Source organism: Aptenodytes patagonicus, chromosome 14, assembly GCF_965638725.1.
Source record: "Aptenodytes patagonicus chromosome 14, bAptPat1.pri.cur, whole genome shotgun sequence".
Classification (NCBI taxonomy): domain Eukaryota; kingdom Metazoa; phylum Chordata; class Aves; order Sphenisciformes; family Spheniscidae; genus Aptenodytes; species Aptenodytes patagonicus.
The window spans coordinates 5,916,548-5,935,956 of record NC_134962.1 but is presented as its reverse complement, the minus strand read 5'-3'; the positions used below and the strand labels follow the sequence as shown (position 1 = coordinate 5,935,956).

The 19,409-nt window shown below is 43.8% G+C and overlaps 1 protein-coding gene across 1 annotated transcript; it reads left to right on the top strand.

Moving 5' to 3' along the window:
- Positions 1 to 1,979: 1,979 nt before the first annotated feature.
- Positions 1,980 to 19,203, top strand: NPEPL1 (aminopeptidase like 1). The gene is made up of 12 exons (XM_076351742.1): positions 1,980 to 2,192; positions 3,433 to 3,618; positions 4,792 to 4,962; positions 7,668 to 7,757; positions 8,452 to 8,533; positions 8,732 to 8,874; positions 9,428 to 9,505; positions 13,138 to 13,238; positions 14,479 to 14,602; positions 15,778 to 15,954; positions 16,642 to 16,752; positions 17,567 to 19,203. Exons 1-12 carry the CDS (start codon positions 2,043 to 2,045, stop codon positions 17,723 to 17,725), a joined length of 1,572 nt encoding a protein of 523 aa, XP_076207857.1. The 5' UTR covers positions 1,980 to 2,042; the 3' UTR covers positions 17,726 to 19,203.
- The last annotated feature ends 206 nt before the right edge of the window (positions 19,204 to 19,409 follow it).

The window sequence follows — 19,409 nt, the reverse complement described above, 5'->3', positions numbered from 1 at the left end:
ACCTTGCTTTTGGTTCAGCCTTGCAAAATGTAAGTTCTTGGATAGGTGACAGTGAAACTATTTTGTTGGAAAAAATGTGTATTTAGTATCTCCAAAGAAACCCAAACCCAACAGCCTTCCTAGAGAAATTAAAATTCATTAAAACAGGGAATCCATTATGATGTTGCATATTAATTATGATGGATTATGTTTGAGTGGCTTAATCCATAAATACTTGTAGAGGATCTCTAATTGGAGTGGCCATGGAAGGCTGGTCCATGCTGCAGCTTCCACTGCGGCTCGTATGAGTAGAAACGTTTGCAGCTACTGTTAGCGGAACATACATAGAAAGTTTCCGTGCTGTAGCTAGAACTGATTTTCCCAGTCAGTCTGTTGCCTTGGGTAGGACTCTCCTCTGCTGTCCTTAACTTTAATGAAGGAAGGATCGAGGGTTAGATGAGTATTTCCTACTGCTTTGTTTACCTTTCAGATAACGTGGGTTCGGGGACAGCGCTGTGTTGATACTCTTGCAGTAGCAGGAATAGCAGCATTTGTACTCAGTGTCTAGCAGCTTACTGCCTGGTTGAATCTTTCAAATGTCTCAATCCTGAAATAATTGCTGTGTGTTACTGTCTTTCATATCTCCCATCCTGACTATATGTATTGGAATAATAGTGAGTCCCTAAACGGTTTATGTTCTGTTGCTCAGTAAAGACTCATAAAAGTTGGGAGTCGGAGCTTGTTTATTGAAGAATGCTGTCCAGTCTGTGAGGGTGCACGACTGACCCCTGCAACAGATTTTGCTAGATCTTTTATTCAGGCTAATTTTAAATGTATTGGGCAATAAAGTTTCCATAACGTCCCTTCAGAGACCAAATAAGACCTTACTCTAAGGCTTTTTCTGCAATTCAACCTAATATTTTTGTTTCTTTTTAGATGTATTTCCATTATATGCATCAGCATTCACGTTTCCAGTATAAGTGGAAGTGCACTCCCTTCATGATGTTCAGATTTTCCTAGCTTTCATAGCTGCAGATTAACGAGCATCGATTCCCTACTGGCCTAACATTAATAGGAGGTGATTGGCAAATATAAAAAAAAATGAGGGAAAATACCCTATTATATTTAAAACAAACATTTAAATTTACTGTTAAAGCTGGTGTTTGGAAAACATTGTTTCCTTTTAATGGATCCCCATGCTGTACCTTAGAGCATATTTTGGCTTTTTTCTGTTTCTGGAATGTTTTTTAGCAGTACATTTTATCCAATATTTAACTTCACGAGGAAAAGAGGAATTCAGCTTTTTCCATTTTTGTCCCTATGTAACTTCACACTTTCAAAATGAAGCATTTCCATCCTAAAGTGGTATCATGAAGGGGAAATGGAGACTTTCAGCTTGATACAATTGCATTTCAGTTGTACACAGAGGGAGCCGGATTAGTATTACACCGTCCCCTCTCCGAAAACGCTCTGTACGGTTTGATGCATGCAGTAGGACGCGGGGGATCTCACGCTTTGCACAGCAGTGTCACCGTGTGGTGGTTTTTCATTTTCCTCTACAACCCGTGAAACCGTAAAACCCCCTGATCCACTCGTCTGTTTTGTGAAGCTCGGGTCAAACACAAAGGCCCGGCACAAGGCTTGCTCCTGCCTAGCGCTCCCGGCGCAGGGGGGAACACCGCCGTTACACGCGTGCCTTGTGCGGGGGAATCCCGAAGCGAACGAGCCGCACATCGTGCCTGGGCGCGGAGCCGAGGCCGCCGGGCCGTGTCGGGGCTGTGAGGGGCCGCAGCGGGGGGGGGGGGGGGGGGGGGGGGGGGGAGGCGTTTCGGAAGGGGTCGGGAAGGCCCCCGCGAACCGGGCCGGCTCCCTCCGCCGCATCCGGGTCCCGCGCCCCGCCCGGCCCGGCGCGTTGCCCGCCTGCGGTGCCCGGCGCGGCCGCCGGGGGCCGCCCGCGCCGCCGTGGTGCCCGCCCCGCGAAGCCGGCGCCGGGCGCCGGGGCGGAGCCGTGCGGCCGGGCCGGGCCGGGCCGAGCCGAGCCGGGCTGGGCCGGGGGCAGGAAGATGGCGAACGTGCAGCTGGAGTTCCAGGCCAGCGCCGGCGAGGCGGACCCGCAGAGCCGCCCGCTGCTCGTCCTGGGCCAGCTCCACAACCTCCACCGCCTGCCCTGGGCCCAGCTGCGGGGCAAGCTGCAGCCGCGGGTCACCGAGGAGGTGAGGCCGCGCCGCGGCGGGAACGCGGTGTCCCCGTCTCCGCCACGCACGCTGCCTGAGGCGGCGGCCTCGGCGCGGGGGGGAGCGCGGCCCCCGCCCCGGCACCGCCTCCCCCGGGGCGCCCGCGGGCCCCCCCGAGGCCGCGTCTCCCCGCCCCGGCCCTGAGCGGCCTCGTGGTGCGGGGGAGGCGGGAGCTCGCCCGGCCTGCGGCTGCCTGCGCGGCGCCGGGGCCTGCTGCGGCGAGGGGGGGCCGGCGCCCGGCCGGGCGGGGAAGGAGCCTGCCGGGCCCGCGGGGGCGGAACCCGGCCTTGAACCCCAGAGCCGGCGGGTTTTACCCCGTGAAACCCTCTCGGAGCGGCCCTGAACGGAAAAATAAAGGGGAAATGAGCCGGTCCCCGCCCCGCTCAGCGGGGACGGCGGCGGGGTCCGGCAGGAGCCTGTTGCTGCGGCGGGGGGGACCTGCGCAGCCCTTCCCCACCGGCGGGCGAAGCACCGCGGCTTCGCTCCCACAGCCCTTGTGCCCGCCCCGGCGGGCGGAAAGCGCTTTGCCTCCCTCCGAGGTGACACGGGGGTGTCTGCAGTTAACGTCGTTACCGAAACGCGCCCGCGCAGGTGCCAGATGGCCGGCGGGAGGCTGAGCCTCGCTCCCTGCACGGGGGGAACTCTGGAGGGGGCAGCGCTTCCCCCTCCCCTGCTTTCAGCTACTGCGGCGGGGTGTGCGGGCCCGGTTTTATTTAGGTGGTCTTGATGGCTTGTGGTAAAATGGTAAATGTTTTGCATCGCGGCTTTTAGGTCGCTAGAGGTTTGGCAGCGTTTTTTGCTGGACTCCCCGGTCTCTTACGACAATATTTAGCCTTCTTTTTTGTTTGTTTGTTTTTAATAAAACTGCTACGTGAAACAATAACTCAGGACTAGGAAATGAGTCCATCACTAGGAAAACTGTCTCAACTTAAAAAAGCTATGAAGCAGCCTTTCCACTACATGGTGTGTTTTAAAATTGTCATTCATATGGCTTAAAAGAGATGCTTCTAACGGAAAGCGCATTTGTATTTTCTGGTTAATAAACAGGTTCGTTGTATTTCGTGTTCCTTTTCACTCTAGAGGTTATTGCATTTAAAAGTGCGCACACAATTCTTTGCATCCAATGCCTAAAATCCTGTAATTAAAGAGTGCCTAAATATAGCGGGAATGAGATGGAAAGAAAAGTCTGATACAGTTCTTTAAATTCTTTTCTCCCCAGGTCTGGCAATCCGCTTTAGGCACTCTGAATCCAAACCCCACCGACAGCTGTCCTCTCTACCTGAATTACGCCACTGTGGCTGCTTTGCCTTCCAGGGTCAGCCGACACAATAGTCCATCTGCAGCTCAGTTCATCACCCGCCTGGTTAGAAATTGCCTTCCAGGAGGTGTCAACAGATGTATTGTTGTAAGTGGCTGTTTGAAAATGCTTCTGGTGAAATGTCTAGTCGAGTATTTTCTTGACTTTTCAGGATCTTAGCTGTATCCAAGGAGACTGGAGGTGGGCAAGTTTTACCGATACAGTTATACTGACATTTGTAAGTGGTTTTGCACTGATGCGTAAACAAGATCTAACTGTAGTAGCCTATGCATGCTCAAGCAGCTGGAGGGAATTAAGGTTGGATATGTATGGAATGTCTTCAACGAGGAATATCCATGCAAAGGGAACTGGTAGTGGCTTTTTGTGAACTAGGATTTATGACATTAGCACATGCTTTAGAACATTGACGTAGCCTGCATGCAGGGTGCTACGTCTATATTGCATAACCCATTTAAGGTGCCTTGTTCGTGTTATTCAGTGCGTTTTAAAAGTCTTAATGCAAACTAATGCTCCAGTGTGAGGAGCAGGACAAGCTCTTGGGACTGCTTTGGTCATCTTCTCTATGAGCCTGATGAATTTGTTATTTGTTTCTGTGGCTTCTCCAGATTAATTCAGATTTCTAGGTTGTTAGAGAAGACTCACATAGTCAAGTGTCAGTAACAAAATCTAATTATACTCTTCACTTGGAAAACTTACTTGCAAGAGTAATAACTCTACTTAATTTTTCTCCCTTATAGGTAACTTTGAAAATGTTTAGCTAAAACTGCTTTCCATTGGTAATTTCTGTAATGAACTTCAGAAAAATATTCTACATGTTAAAAAGCTTTTGGGTTAATATTAGCCACATTCTCATATCATTTCTCTCTCTGTTTCATTTGTTTTGAACACATATTGATGGTTCCCATGCTTTTTTGGTCTTGATCTGTAGGCTAAGCTGTGTTAATTGCACTAGTATAATTAAAGCAGTCCAGCTCCCTTACAAGGATGTCCCAATTCCCACACAGTCAAGTCCAGCAGTGTAATTCGTTTCCGTATGGGAAATGAACTGAACCAGTTCAATGTAGTACTGTTTCGTACTGCCACTCCATCCGTGTAAAACATGATGTATGAGTATGTCTTGATTCAGACATCAGTTATCCCCCCCCCCCCCTTTTTCCCCCCCCCCTCTTCACCAGTATCACAGGTAACAGATCCTTTTAAACATAGTCTTTCACATCCCTAATGTTGTCTGACTTGATTGTCTTCTGGCTGGTGTTTCAGATGGTCTGCGAGCGGTCTGAAGTCTTTGCTTCTGCTTGTGCATTGGCCAGGGCTTTCCCGTTGTTCACACATCGGTCCAGTGCATCGAGACGCACAGAGAAGAAAACGGTAGCGGTAGAGTTTTTCCTGGTTGGACAAAACAATGGACCGATAGAAGTGGCAACACTAAAAGTAAGATTTTGGTTTTTTCCGTCATCAGTTTTTTCCATTATTCCCTGAAATATTTCTTTTTTTTTTTTTTTTCTTCAATTTGTTGCATGCACAAATACATCTGTCTCAGGCTACATATGGAATAGGTGTTGTATCTAAAGTAATAAATTATCCTAGGTCAAAGTTCCTCGAAATTGATCAGTTCACAGCACCTGTGAGTAGAAATATTGAACATATTACTGCAGCAAAGGCTGAAGATGTTATTCAGAATTTAGATTTCAGGGTGGAAAACGCCAAACAAGTAGCACAAAGAAAATGTCTCTTTTCTCATGTCTATCATAGATGCAAGTAGTGTATTTTTAGCCTTTAATGTTACATTGCCTTCGGTGTGTGGGCTTCTCACTTTCTTTTACCCGGGCAAAAACTGTATGTGGCTGTGCAGGTGAATATTACAGTGAAGTCGCTAAAAGTTGCTTGTTTTGGGATCACATATGGCCTCTGATATTTCTATCTGATGTACCTCTTTGGCTGAGTTTTTCTAGCAGAACTGTAGCCAGAAACAAGACCCCAAGAAATGATACAGCCTGGAGATGAGCTATATGTAACAGTTAAATACATCTAAGTCATCTTTCAGTAGCAGATAATCAAAGACTGTTTCCCTTGCACCTGACTATTACAGAGAGGAAACTCCGCATCAGGTAACTTCTAGTATGCTAGGTCATTCCTCTTCAAGATCCTAACTTAAAAGCTATTCCAAGGTTTGCACTTAAGCTGTTAGGCAACTTCCCGTTCAGTGCTCCAGGTTCTGTGCTTCAGTACAGATGGACACTCACTTAGCTGATCAGTCAGTGAGGTTATACATATAATATACATGAAGTTATATTATTTTATCCCTTAAAATACAAATTTTGGCAATGGATTTGACAAAGGATACAGTGTTGCTGCATCTGAAATTCACAGAATTGCAGCTTTAGGGTATTCTTTTTTTTCTTTCAGTATCTTTTCCTCCATACTTTGTCCTTACTCTATGAACTGATTTGGCCACAGCAAATGATGCCAGACCAGTTTTCAGGAAAGTGACAAAGGCAGACGTGCTATGAGTACAACTGTTGATCACTCAATTTTTCCATGCCCCAAATCAGAAAAAACGTAACTGGTGTCAAAAATAGTTCCTTCAGATAGGTAGATTCCAAGCCACTTGGGTTATTTATAACTAAAAAACAAAGCTGAAATTATTTCTACCTCCTGTTCTTCCCCTTGATGTCAATGCCAAAACTATTACTGGCTTCCTCCAAGCTACGTTTTCACCCCTTAAATTCAACCAGCACCAGACAGCTAATGTAGAGCATGGAAAAGGCAAGTGGTAGGATTTTTTTAGCTAAACCTCTCTCTTGGCATGTTGCTGCATTTTGCACTTACTGCATTGTCCAGGATATTTTATGGTGAGGACTAGCAGGGATTGTCACAGTTTTACAAGGCACTTATTAAAGGCTGCCATTATCCAGGTTCTCTTGGGTACCCTGGAAGCCAAACCCAGGCACAGCTTATTTTTGTAAGTCCTATTGTTTCCCTCGGACTTGACCTTTGGGTTAGAGCACCTCCATTTACCTGTGTGGCCCTAACGGTGAATCACTTCAAACCTAGCTTGGCTCCTGAGGAGGTCCTTATCCCTTTAGGGGAAGTAAAGCAATCAAAAGTAATTGTAGGGAATCGGGCACCATTCCAAAGCAAGCCAGGGTTTATGAGTCTGCTGGGATATGGAATGTAGAGAGTCCTTAGGCCAGTCTGGCCAAGCCAAACTTCAGATACCTCAGCACGAATAACTAACCAAGACATCAGATTCCTTTGAAACCCATCTTGACTCACCCTTCTGCTGTGTGTGGTCTTCAGTGTAGTGCGGCTACTGGAAAGCTTGAACAAAGTTTCCTTCCACCTAGTCTTCTTGTTTCAAGTTGTTGATTCACAGGAGTTAAAAGTTGAAGCTTAGTGTTGAAGCTTAGTGTCTGGTGCCCCTGTTGTCCTTTTGGCTAGGAGGATCCTTCTTTAAGGAAAGGTATGCCTCGGTATGCTCACTGTGGACCATTTTGATTCTGCCCACTCTTGCTTAGATAAGTTTTTACTCAGCGCAGGTGAGAGTCAGTCCATTTTGCCATAGGAATGAGGAAACAGACGCATGCATGTTTTACACAAATATGAAATATTCCACATTCCCCATGGGCCTGCCGTTCAGGATGTCTTATGGTAGTAATCTTTATTGCGCTCAGCCACTCTGCCTGCCATATATAAACTCTGCGGTTTCCCATGTTGTAGATTATGTAATCTCTGCAGGTTTCCAGCCCAAGCAGCCTACAAGCTCGTTGTGACTTCCTGAATTTGCTTCCTTTTATCTTTCTTCCCTCCACCTCACATTGCCTTCTTAGTCTGCCTTTGATAACGCAGAAGGCTACTAATTTTGCAATATCAATTCACTGTGGGAAGGAATACAGTTGCTTAGAAATTAGAGCACAGGGAAAAATAACTTAAGCTTAACGCACAAAAAAATAATGGTTAGCTTGGTTGACATTATTTAATACTGTACAACTGCCTGTGATCGGTTGCAGTTAAGCATTAATGTGCTCCAGAGGAACCACACATCTGGTGTAGGCTGTATAGGACTAAATGCAAAGCTATGCAGAAAACCAGCCAAACCAAGGCTGGTTCTCAGGTGTCCTCACTTCTTTTCATAGTGTCTGGCAAGTGCTACAGAAGGAGTCAGGCTGGCTGCTCGAATTGTGGACACCCCATGCAATGAGATGAACACAGATAACTTCCTGGAGGTAGGTAATAAACCTGATGAGTAAAAGTTACTAATTGTAAGTCTAGACTACAGTAATCAAAAACTAATGTTGCTATCTCTTAGCAAAACCTGTATGTCAGCTAGTGGGAAGCACATCAAAGAACCTGTCCAAGGATGCTGAGGCTACTTCTTTGGCCTTTAGTATTTTGTAGAACTTTGCTAAGTTGGAAGGAGGCAGAGTGTACAACTTGGGGTAAGGCACCGGGAGTCAGAAGACGTGAATTCTTGATTCGGTCATGACACTGGCTTCTTTGCCAGTGCTAGTGTTGTCTTAAGCCTGATGGTGATAAGAGTTTCTGAAATTATGGGACAGAAGTTGACATGTTTCCAAATGAGTTTCATCATAAAGATCTGGAAAGCTGCTGAGAATGAAAGTATTCCTGTCCTATTGCATGATCCAATAGAGTGAACAGCTGGCATTTACCTCTGAAGATTTCTTTTATTGGCGGAGCTTAAAGGTCAAATTTGTATTTCATGCCATAGTAAGTCAAGCATGTCTCAGTGGAATTAGGCCATTGGAAAACCAGCACCACTCCCAAAATTGTGAATGTTTGTATGTGTATGCATGCAAAAATCACACAAAACCCTTAAGTGGGTACCCATATGTGTGGAAAGACACAAACGTGTCCTTCTGATGACTGACTGACAATGTCCTTTTTCTTTTAATGATTAAGGAAATCAAAAAAGTTGGCAAGGATCTTGGGATTACTCCTACCATTATTCGAGATGAGGAGCTGAAAGAGAGAGGCTTTGGAGGTATATCTTGTTGAAAATTCAGCTTTTTTCCTAGCAGTTAATTGGAATGTTTTGCCATCTCCATTGTAATGTTTTACTTGCACATTTCTGAAACAGTTTTATTGCCCATAGTATTCCAAGATGTTTTACAGAAAATAGCCACAGGTTGCTCCCCACAGTCTTTCTTCCCCACAAGTGGTTTAATTCTCTGTTTTCCAGGTATCTACGGAGTTGGCAAGGCAGCCCTGCATCCTCCAGCCCTAGCAGTTCTCAGTCACACTCCAGATGGTGCTACACAGACCATTGCATGGGTGGGCAAAGGTATCGTGTATGACACTGGAGGACTCAGCATTAAGGGAAAGGTACATAAACACTTGTTCTTCTGCTGGCTTTGCTTACAGTGTTGTTTTCTGATGGAAATAATTCAGTTAATGTCTGTATGAAACCAAAGAATATTTACTTGAGTAAACACTTGACCTACTGTCATCCATATGGACACAAACTACCAGGGGAGAAGACCAAATAGGATTCAAGGAACACTTTACAGAGCAGCTAAATAGCTATCTGATATTTTGTCCTTCAAGTATTGCCCACTGCTAGGAGAAAGCTAGAAACAAAGATGTTTAATTTCTGATTTTGGAGACAGATCCAAAACCCATTTCAGTTGGCCTCAGTGTGAATCTTGTAAACAACCTTTTTCTTTTTTCTTTTCTAACAAATTAGCAGCAGAGGTTTAGTATTTTCCAGTTCTAAGGAAGATCCACCAATAAGCGGATGCCTGTGTTCTGTGTTTCTGTTACGGCTGAGCACTGTCAAGACCAGAGTTACAGAAGCATCAGAAATACTAGTTTTAGCAGGCATTACTGTGAAATTCTCTTTTAAAGAAAAAAAAATTCTATGGTTCTGTTTAAACAGACTACTATGCCTGGAATGAAACGAGACTGTGGTGGAGCAGCTGCTATTTTGGGTGCCTTCAAAGCCACTGTAAAGCAAGTAAGTAAAATGTGTTAATTGATATCATGTAGCCCAGTATTGCCAGGGAGCAATCTGGCTTTTGGATATATTCCCAGATATGGGGGCCAGTCTAATCCCGAAGTTCTGACCTGGCACTGCTGTTAGTGATCTTGAGCTGCTCTTCCTGCTATTTCAGGAAAATCTTTCAAATCTTTACCGGGATCTTGAGACTTGTGAGAAATTCCTTGAGTGCTAATTTTTTTTTAAGAGTCCTTCTTGAATTTCAGGGTTTGTTCTGTGGATTGAGTGGTTTCTAGTTCCTTGAATCAGATTTATGCTTGAGTTATCCATTGCTGACTTTGTTTAAGCTGTGGGATTTGGGGCAGCTGTCGTCCCCTTGGCAAAAAAGGGGATGAGTGACTCTGGGATACGAAGTCTGTCCATATTCCGAATACTGTGCCAGTTCTAATATTAACCTACTGGGGAAGTGGCAGCTCTGGTCTCATCAGGAGCTGCTTGTTGGTTTGCTCCTGTGGTCAGAAAGTAGTAGGGGAGCTGAGAGGAAGCCAGGTATTGAAATATGAAGAATTAAAAAAATGCATATTGCGCTTTAACAATATGAACTGGGGAAAAGAAGTGGCTGCTGCCAATAAAACTCTGCCCTCTCCACAAATCCAGTGACTGAGTCTTGCTGACAGAGCAGCTATTGCCTCCAAGGAGTATCCAAAGTTCAAAGAACATTTACTGCTGCAGATTAATGCATAGATCTGACGGAAGCTTTGTCCAGGGGATGATCAGTGCCAAATTCCCATTTCTCAACAGTTTAGCTCTGTGCCTTGGCCCTAGCAGCATGTTTGATGTGGAAAGATTGTAAACTTCGCAGTTATCTGTGGAGACTTAAAATTGAAAACAGATTTGTGAGCTGCATCTTAGGCAAAACGGCTAGCTTTCCATAACTAAGTCCTTCAGAAAGTTAGATCACGCGTTTGCAAAGGGCAAGAGCTAGAACTTAAACAATGCTTTGGGAGAGTCTGGGAAAGCTATGGATATTGCTACCTTTTTTTGGTGATTCAGTCCTTGTTTCTGAAGTAGTTTTGTGTGTAATTATCTGCACTGAGAGAAGTTGCATTCACAATCACAGTAGGTGTGAACGTAAGTGATCTGTCATTCCATACGCAATTATTGTAACAATGAATAAACTGCAGTAATACAGTTGTCCAAACGTAGGCTGTCACACCTCACAAGAAATCTGTGCCTTTATATTTAAAAACAAAAGAATGATCTCACTGCTTAATTTTACAACCTCATGTAGGAAGACCTATTAATGAAATCCCTACAGAAAATGTATTCAGATAGGCAGTGGAAAGAATTTGTCGTTACCGTTTCAAGACTTTTTTTGTTATTTTTTTAAATGCTCTTAAGAATACTATAAAGCTGGAAGGGGTTTAAATTAGCTATGCTTTGTCACAGAGACTGAAGTTGGAAACGTGTGTTGCATAGAAAGCTCCGTGGGAAGAGGGGCAGAGGTTATTACCCATCTTCAGAAAATATCTGCCTACATGCTGTTCAACAATTTTACAATGTGATTTAAAAAGGCTTTGGATAGCAAAATTAAGCAAGAGATTTTTCCTAGAAAGATGCATTTCATCCGTTGTGAGCTTTCCAACACAAGGGAGAAGAGAAAAAAATTCGCTTAAATTGTTGAAATCCTTGATCCTGCACGTCAAAATAGTGAATCCTGCTTTTGAAGAGCTACAGACGGAATGAGATTCAGGAAAAGGCAACTGATACTGGAAGCGGGTTTGCACTTTTTGACAGTAGATGAACCGCATCTCCCACTTGGAGGAGGAAAATTTGGTACAGTCCGGTGAGAGATTGTGAACAGAGTGGGGTTCTTGCTGCACAGACCGTTTTGGAAGAGCAAAGGGTCATAGATGGAAGGTTATCTCATCAACAGTGCTGCTTGCCCACTGGCTGGACTAGAAACTGCAAAGTTACTTTATGGCTTCTAGATGCTGCCCGTTATTTTGAAAGGTTTTGATTGATGCATTTGCCCTTTAGACTTCAGAACATGAGCTGATTCAGCAGGTCCAGATTTCTTCAGGTGTGGACTTCTATCAAGAGATTAACAGTAAAACTGACCCTGGTTTCCCTAGGAATTTGATGTTTTTAAGGCTAGCTATCCCAGTTGAGGAGGAGCTATGTTTTTATCTGTTAAATGCTGCTGTCTCCCTTTCTGGTCCTAGGATCCCTCCACACAATACAGCCATTGTATAAATAACAAAATCATCATATATTTTAAAATATCATCCATAACCATATAAGCACTTGATTTTAAACCAGAGTAAACCAGAATGGGATATGCCAGAAGAGAGGAGGCTAAGGGAAAAAAGAAAGAGTTTGAAAATGCTGTGTGCCTCCCAGCAGGAATGATACATTAAAAAAAACAACAAACACCCACCCCCCAAAAAAAACCCCAAACAACCACAATTCATCTTAGCTTTGGATATTTTTGGTTTTACATGGAAAGAGAGAGGATAGATCCTGGTAGCGTATATCTGACCTGTGATGCAGGTTGGATGCTGAAGGGCAGCTGGGAGATCCACTGAGACATGGAGTTACCACCACGTTCCAGGATTGCCACGATCAAAGTTACTTTCCAACAAAATTCTCAGAGATGGAATCTGTTCACCTGGGGTTGGTTTTTTAGGGAAAGTATACAGTTCACAAATGGCTGCATATTAGCATTTATTATTTCCATCATTTTCCACTATTACTGTAGGCTCTTCCCCAGTGTGGCAGAAATTATGGGAAGGAGCTCAGTTTCTCAAATGGCCCCAGTTGTATCTTTGTTGTTACTGGAGACTAAATAAAAGCAGTGGAAAATACAGGGTTTGGAAAATAATCCCAAGCATCCTGACTGGCTGTGTAATGTCCTTGCACAAGCCTTTGTAATTGTCATGTTGAAAGCATCCGTTGCTTGGATCTTTCCTTTGTGGCTACTAAAGGTGAAGGAGTTGCACGGTCTGGATGTGGTGTTTGTGATCTCTGTTGTGAGCCTATGTTAGAGTTGTATTAAAATTAGATGAGCGAAGTGTCGCATCTTTAGAGATATATTCTGCTGATTTTCATACAGGGGTACTGTAGTTTAGTGACTTAGGGTTTGGTTTTGGTGAGCCTGGCAGTCTCCTGGTGAGCTCAGTGGGCTTTGGAGTTGTGCTTGTGAAGATCCTACTGGAGCTGGCTGTAAAGAGCTGAACGTGCTCTTCCCAGGGAATCTGCTTTGACTAAACATAACCCCCTTGAGTTACATCTGCACACTGCATATAAAAGAAGTTTTAATTCGGATACCTTGCTGCTGAGAGAAGACTGTACTGATCACTGCTTAATTGACAAGGGCTTTCTAGATCCCTTCCCCGTTTGTCTGTCACATGCATATAGGCTTTTTATTCACTCTCCACTGAGAACTCTAAAAATCAGTATTAGATGTTACCTCCTCACCCGCTTTCTATAGCTCTTGGCCTTAGCTTCAAGATATAAGACATTCCTCGCAGATTTGCCATGTAATTAGTGGCATTGCTGTCAAGAAGTCGTAATCCCTCACTGATTTCAGTCCTAAAAAATTAGCTTGATGTGAATCAAAAGCCATTTCTCTCCTATTGTTGTTACAGGGTTTTAAAGACAATCTTCATGCTGTTTTTTGTTTGGCCGAGAATGCAGTCGGACCACGTGCAACAAGACCTGATGACATTCATGTTCTTTACTCTGGAAAGTAAGATTGTATCTATCCTTTTCACAAAAACATTGAGAGGAAACATCTTTGGTTCTATTTATCTGAGTACCATGCAGGTTGTGAACCTGTCCCTCATCAGCTTCCCTAAATATTGATATTAGTATTTCAGACAGCCCTAGTAGCGAGTTTTAAGTGTGCTTAGAGTTTCCTGTTGGGTATTGTCGGGGTTTAACCCCAGCCGGCAGCTAAGTCCCACCCAGCCGCTCGCTCACTCCCCCCCGGTGGGATGGGGGAGAGAATCGGAAGAGCAAAAGTGAGAAAACTCGTGGGTTGAGATAAAGACAGTTTAATAGGGAAAGCAAAAGCCGCGCATGCAAGCAAAGCAAAACAAGGAATTCATTCACTGCTTCCCATGGGCAGGCAGGTGTTCAGCCATCTCCAGGAAAGCAGGGCTCCATCACGCCTAACGGTGACTTGGGAAGACAAACGCCATCGCTCCAAACGCCCCCCCTTCCTTCTTCTTCCCCCAGCTTTCTATGCCGAGCATGACGCCATGTGGTGTGGAATGTCCCTTGGGTCAGTTGGGGTCAGCTGTCCCGGCTGTGTCCCCTCCCAGCTTCTTGTGCCCCCCAGCCTGCTCGCTGGTGGGGTGGGGTGAGAGGCAGAAAAGGCCTTGACTGTGTGTCAGCACTGCTCAGCAGCAACGAAAACATCCCTGTGTTATCAACACTGTTTCCAGCACAAATCCAAAACATAGCCCCATACTAGCTAATATGGAAAAAATTAACTCTATCCCAGTCAAAACCATCACAGTATGTAAATACACATCAAAATACATATATCATGAGCTGAAGTTTCCTTAAAGCACTCGGGTTAGGTGTTTTTTCCAGTACACCCAGTTTTCTGTGTCCATTTGTAGTCTATATTGTCTCAGTCGCAAAAGCAGGCTACCATTGTATAAGAATCTTGTTTTAAGCAGAGTATGATACCTCTTCTTATGGCAGTAATTTGTAAAATCCCAGCTCGACGTGCTAGGTGTTATACAGGCCCAACAAGTAGACCCAACCACGAGGACAGTACTATTAGAACCCTTTTCCATGTGTGCTCTGTCTGGATGCTTGCAGCTGGGGAATAAGCAGCCATACAGACTTGCAGAGTCAAATAAGAAAGCACATTTAGGTTTGAGTCTGCTTTCTCATCCAGTATTCTAGTCCAGGCAGATGAGTCTTAACTTCCAGCCTGAAGCACTGTTGTATTAAATGCCCTCTCTTCTTCCTAGAACTGTGGAAATCAATAACACTGATGCAGAAGGTAGACTGATACTGGCTGATGGAGTAGCTTACGCATGCAAAGATCTTGGAGCTGATATCATTCTTGATATGGCCACTCTTACTGGAGCTCAGGTACTGATACAGAACTGCTAGCGGATAGGGGGTGCATCCTTTTACTGTCTGCACATCGTACGCTTCTTTGCCTCTGTCCTGCTAGTCTTTGGTGGAAAGTAGATGCTGTGAACTATTGTGACTGATACTGGCTTCCAAAACTTGTGCAAGAGAAAGTTGCCGACAGCAACCCCAGTAAACTGTAATCCTCTGTGCGCGACACGTGCCGTGAATGTGTTACATTTATAACTGCATTATTCAAGCAGGTTTTTTTTGTTCTTTATGCAACTTTTATGCTTTTGCATACTTAAAGAAAAAATAGAATTCTTCTGATGACATTAGCAGCTGGTGTAAGCGATCCAGTGTTCAATGTTTGCAATTCAGTAGCTTTATAATTAGCAAAACTGATTTGATGATAGTGATTAGAAATTTTCTTGCCCATAAAATGGCTTACACTGTAAGTCATACACAGACTGACACAAGGGTACAAATTTAATGCTATTGTTTTTTGAAATCTATTCCTGTTTTGTAGAAGGTTATATTGATGAGCAGTGATTCTTGTGGTTTAATTTTCTAGGAAATGAACTGGTCTTCATATCAGGAGAAGTGGTGGCAAATTTTAGAAGCATGAATGTTGCATACGTTGGTGTAAACATCAATCCTTTGAAAGTTTCCCATCATTGTCCTACTGAGAAACTGATGTGATGGTGGCTTCTGGGTTTTGTATATTTGGAAGGAAGCAACCTTTCCAATGAATGAGGATGTTACGTTCAGACTGTGTGATTGACACACATTGCTGGGGTATCCTCTGTGTGTGTTAAGAAGTTTTATTTATAATTCATTGCTGATTTAATTTTATTTCTAAGGATAAATAATTGTGAAGTTGATATAGTTTGCTTGCTCAGTAACTATAAAGAAATATTTTTGTGGGACAGTGGCTTGAATAGGCCAGACAAATGCAGACTATTTCACTGCAGAATGGATTTTCAGAAATTTTAAAAGATTCAGCAGTAGCTACAATGTCTTTGTCTACATTTGTAACACTACCTTCTTGTGGAGTAGTTTTGAGACACTTTTTTCTTGGTGGTTTTGTTAGATGGAAAGCAGCTGTTAATGCTGAGAGGGAATAGTACAGAATTATCCTACCCAGCACAGTTAAGATGAATCCTTCCTGATTTTGTCTTATATCTCACTAGGGAGTTGCTACGGGAAAGTATCATGCTGCTGTTCTTACCAATAACGAAGAGTGGGAAAAGGCTTGTGTTAAAGCTGGCAGGAACTGTGGAGACTTGGTCCATCCTCTTGTGTATTGCCCTGAGCTCCACTTCAGTGAATTTACCTCTGCTGTAGCTGATATGAAGAACTCTGTGGCAGTAAGATTTTTTTTTTTTCCTTTTAAATTGTATTTATTACATAAAACTCGTGTGTTTTCTAGATAATATGCTGGCCTGTTGATAGCTGGCTTGAATGCTCTTCATGTGGGCTGTAATCTTTTAGAAATGGGCTGTATAGTTACGGTCTTCAGGGTCTTTTACCTGGGGATTTTGCAGGCTATATGTCACTACACTGGTATTTAGTATCGATTTTAAACAAGGTAGCTTGCTGCAAAGGTATCTTTAGGCTGCTTGCCTTTTAAGCGTGGCCCTAATATGAGTGCTAAGTTCCTGGATGGAGACCGTTTAAGAAGTAAAGATGAGTATTCCTTAGATCATATACAACCAACAGAGACAGTAACTGGGAATGCAGAAACCAGGAAATTGAGGACAGAGGCCTCGGGGATTGCTGCAGCTGCCTTTGCTGTGTATGAGAGTTCCAGTGTGTGCTAAGTTCCAAAACCACTGCAGAAAGGAGCTTGGGCAGAAGAGGAATTGAGCAGGGCCAGACTGCTACCAGGGATTAAGTCAAAGGATTTACAGTATAGCTGGTTTGCAAGACTGTGTTTTAGGGCCATTCATTAAGCTCTGAATTAGATTTGCGCAACTGTCTTTTCAGTAGGCAAGAATAAAACATTGACATTTTCTTTTCTTGCAAGACCAACTGTATTTTTATTATTTCTACAGGACCGAGACAATACTCCAAGCTCCTGTGCTGGGCTCTTCATTGCTTCTCACATTGGCTTCGACTGGCCTGGGGTCTGGGTCCATATAGACATTGCTGCACCTGTTCATGCAGTGAGTATGTTCATGTGACTTCTGACATTTTCCTGGGTGAGCAAGGTGGGTAAAGAAAACTGCTTGTGCCTGCAGATACTCTGAATTCTGTGCAATCAAATTCAAAGTGAGAGAATTAGGTGGAGAAGAGTTCTTTTGAAAAGTATTGACTCTTCATCTGTGTTGGGAATTTCTTTGTTTTGGTAGCTTCATCTGTTCGTATTTTTCATTTTGATTTTAAAATATTCTAAGGGCCACTTTAATCAGCAACATCTTTATTATTGTGAACTTTGACAACTTGCCTGCTTTCTGTTCATGGCAATAGTCCTAGCCTTCCATTTTCACCCATATTGTTTTAAGATGATTGACCAGAGTTGATCATCCTGCCTGCTGACCTGCAGCAGAGAAAACATTTGTTTCCTCTTAGGGGTTTCCCCTCCTCCCTTTGATGGAACTTGTGTATATTCTTTTTTCTTAAAAAACAAGCCAATTTACTCCCCCCATCTCCTTTTTTTTAAACCCAGCTTACTCAGCTCATACTCCAAATCTATGCTCGTGCTGGATGGAACATTCCCTGCCCTGAACAATGCTAGTGTAAATCCACCCTCGAGTCAGTGCGAGCTCTGTTCTCGTGTGAATCAACCGATGTGTTGGTTTAATCTAACCGGGACAGATTCCAGTAGCAGAAGCACAAGCTGAGCAGGCCTGCTGGGGACCCCGAGCATTCGCTGTGGCCATGCGCCATCACTCCTCTTGTTGAGTGAGTAGGTAAATTAAAACTAGATTCAAATTATACTATCTGAAATGTGAATTGTTGTGTGGGTTTTTTTTCTAGGGTGAACGAGCTACCGGCTATGGCGTGGCTTTGTTGCTGTCCCTGTTTGGAGGGGCATCTGAAGACCCTTTGCTAAACATGGTGTCCCCTCTAGGGTGCAATGGAGACTCTCCCACTGAAGATATGGAGAGGGATTCCAAAAGGCGGCGCCTGGTTTAATGCGCCCCCAGCCCTAAGTGACGGGGTGCATGGGTTACCTCACTTTGCACTGATTCATTCTCAAGCAATGAAAATGTCACACATCAGAAATTGCCATTTTTTTTTACTATCATGATAAGATTTATTACTTGTTTCTGATAAAAACAGCCTGATTTCTTGGTGTTTTTAAATTATTGGTGCACACAGTTGCTGAACAATATCAGTGGTGCAGAGTCCAGGCTCAACTAACTGTATCAGGAAGAGGACACGTCCTCCTCTGAGCTCCTCACAAGACCTAACTAAGTGCATTAATGCATGAGAAGCTCTCTCTAGTCTGAAGAAGCGACTGCAGCTATTGCTTACAAAGCCTTCTGAATTACTTATTATACGTGAGGTTTTATCAGACGTTTCTGCAGGCCCCACTACATCTCAGAACACAGGACAAGGAAAAAAACCTCTGTAGACTTGGCTTATTCAGTGACAATTTAGCTTAGCAGCAAAGGAGATGTAATGAGAAAAGGCCTATAGTTTTAATAAGGTGCTGTTTCCGCATGTTTAATGTTTTTCTGACCAGTAAAATCAACGAGAGTGGTCCAGAACATATCTCTACGTAAATCTTTCACATACAAATTACAGAATGTATTCATGTTAAATGAGGAAAAAAATAGAGGGACTGTGATTGAGTAAAATCGGTTTACAAAGCAGAGTGGCTTCTTGCCACTTCATAAATTTATTATTATTAAAGCAGCTTACATATCCCATGTGGTGTTTCATGGTGTTATTTACATTTCTGAGAACACCGAGTGCTCCAAAAGTTTGTGTGCGACATCATTACTCCGTTCAAATTCCTTTTCCCAGCACTCATGCGTCTGAAAACAGACCTAGCAGGGCAACAGCTTATACTGAATGGTTTGTGGTAGTTCTGAAGAACTTACACTGATTCACTTCGTTTGTTTGATTCAACGGTAATCAGGGATGCATAGCATTAGTTTCTGTATAAGCCAGTCACAAGGAGCTTAGAAGCACTAGTTTGGCTTGGACACGCACGGAAAATGACTTGCCCCAATTTATGTAATGTCTGCAGCGGAGTTGGGAACAGAGTGACCAAGTTTTAATCAGTGCTGGTCCCTGCCCGGTGGTTCAAGCGTCAGCCTGTGGAAACATTTCTTGGCTCAACCAGTGTTGATGGTGAAAAATCCCACCCAGCACACACTTTTGGCTGCTTTGCAGATAAAGTCAAGCTGAGTTCTGATGAATTACACCTTTCCCTGTGTCGGAGGTGATCTCTGGAGAGAACTGGTGCTAGGTTTTAGATGGAGTTCCAACAATGAGGTACACATCTGGTTTAGGCATGAGTCTTTTTGATTAAAGACCTCATGGAAAGCTTAATGCAGAAGGGAGAAGCAGCAACGTTTTTCATTTTGGTTTTGTGGCTATACTTGATTCTTGGGCAGAATGTAACTTCTTTTTTTTTTTTAAATAAAAAACCCAGAACTTCATTACTTCCTGTATTTGCTTCTCCCTTGCTGTTTTGGTTCCCTGGTCCACAGGATCATAGTTCTAGGAAATCTATATATAAATGAGTTCTGCCTTTGGTCATTTTAGACACTTGGTACAAGCGCACTCTGGTACCAACAACTGTTGTGGGAAACGTGTTGATGAAGAGTTATTGTCATTGCTGACTCAGTCTGACCACTGAAGCTAA

Coding starts and splice junctions, on each gene's coding strand:
- NPEPL1 (XM_076351742.1), top strand. CDS start 2,043: ATGGCGAACGTGCAGCTGGAGTTCCAGGCCAGCGCCGGCGAGGCGGAC. Junction 4,963..7,667: donor TAGAAGTGGCAACACTAAAA/GTAAGATTTTGG, acceptor TTCTTTTCATAG/TGTCTGGCAAGTGCTACAGA. Junction 16,753..17,566: donor TTGCTGCACCTGTTCATGCA/GTGAGTATGTTC, acceptor TTTTTTTTCTAG/GGTGAACGAGCTACCGGCTA.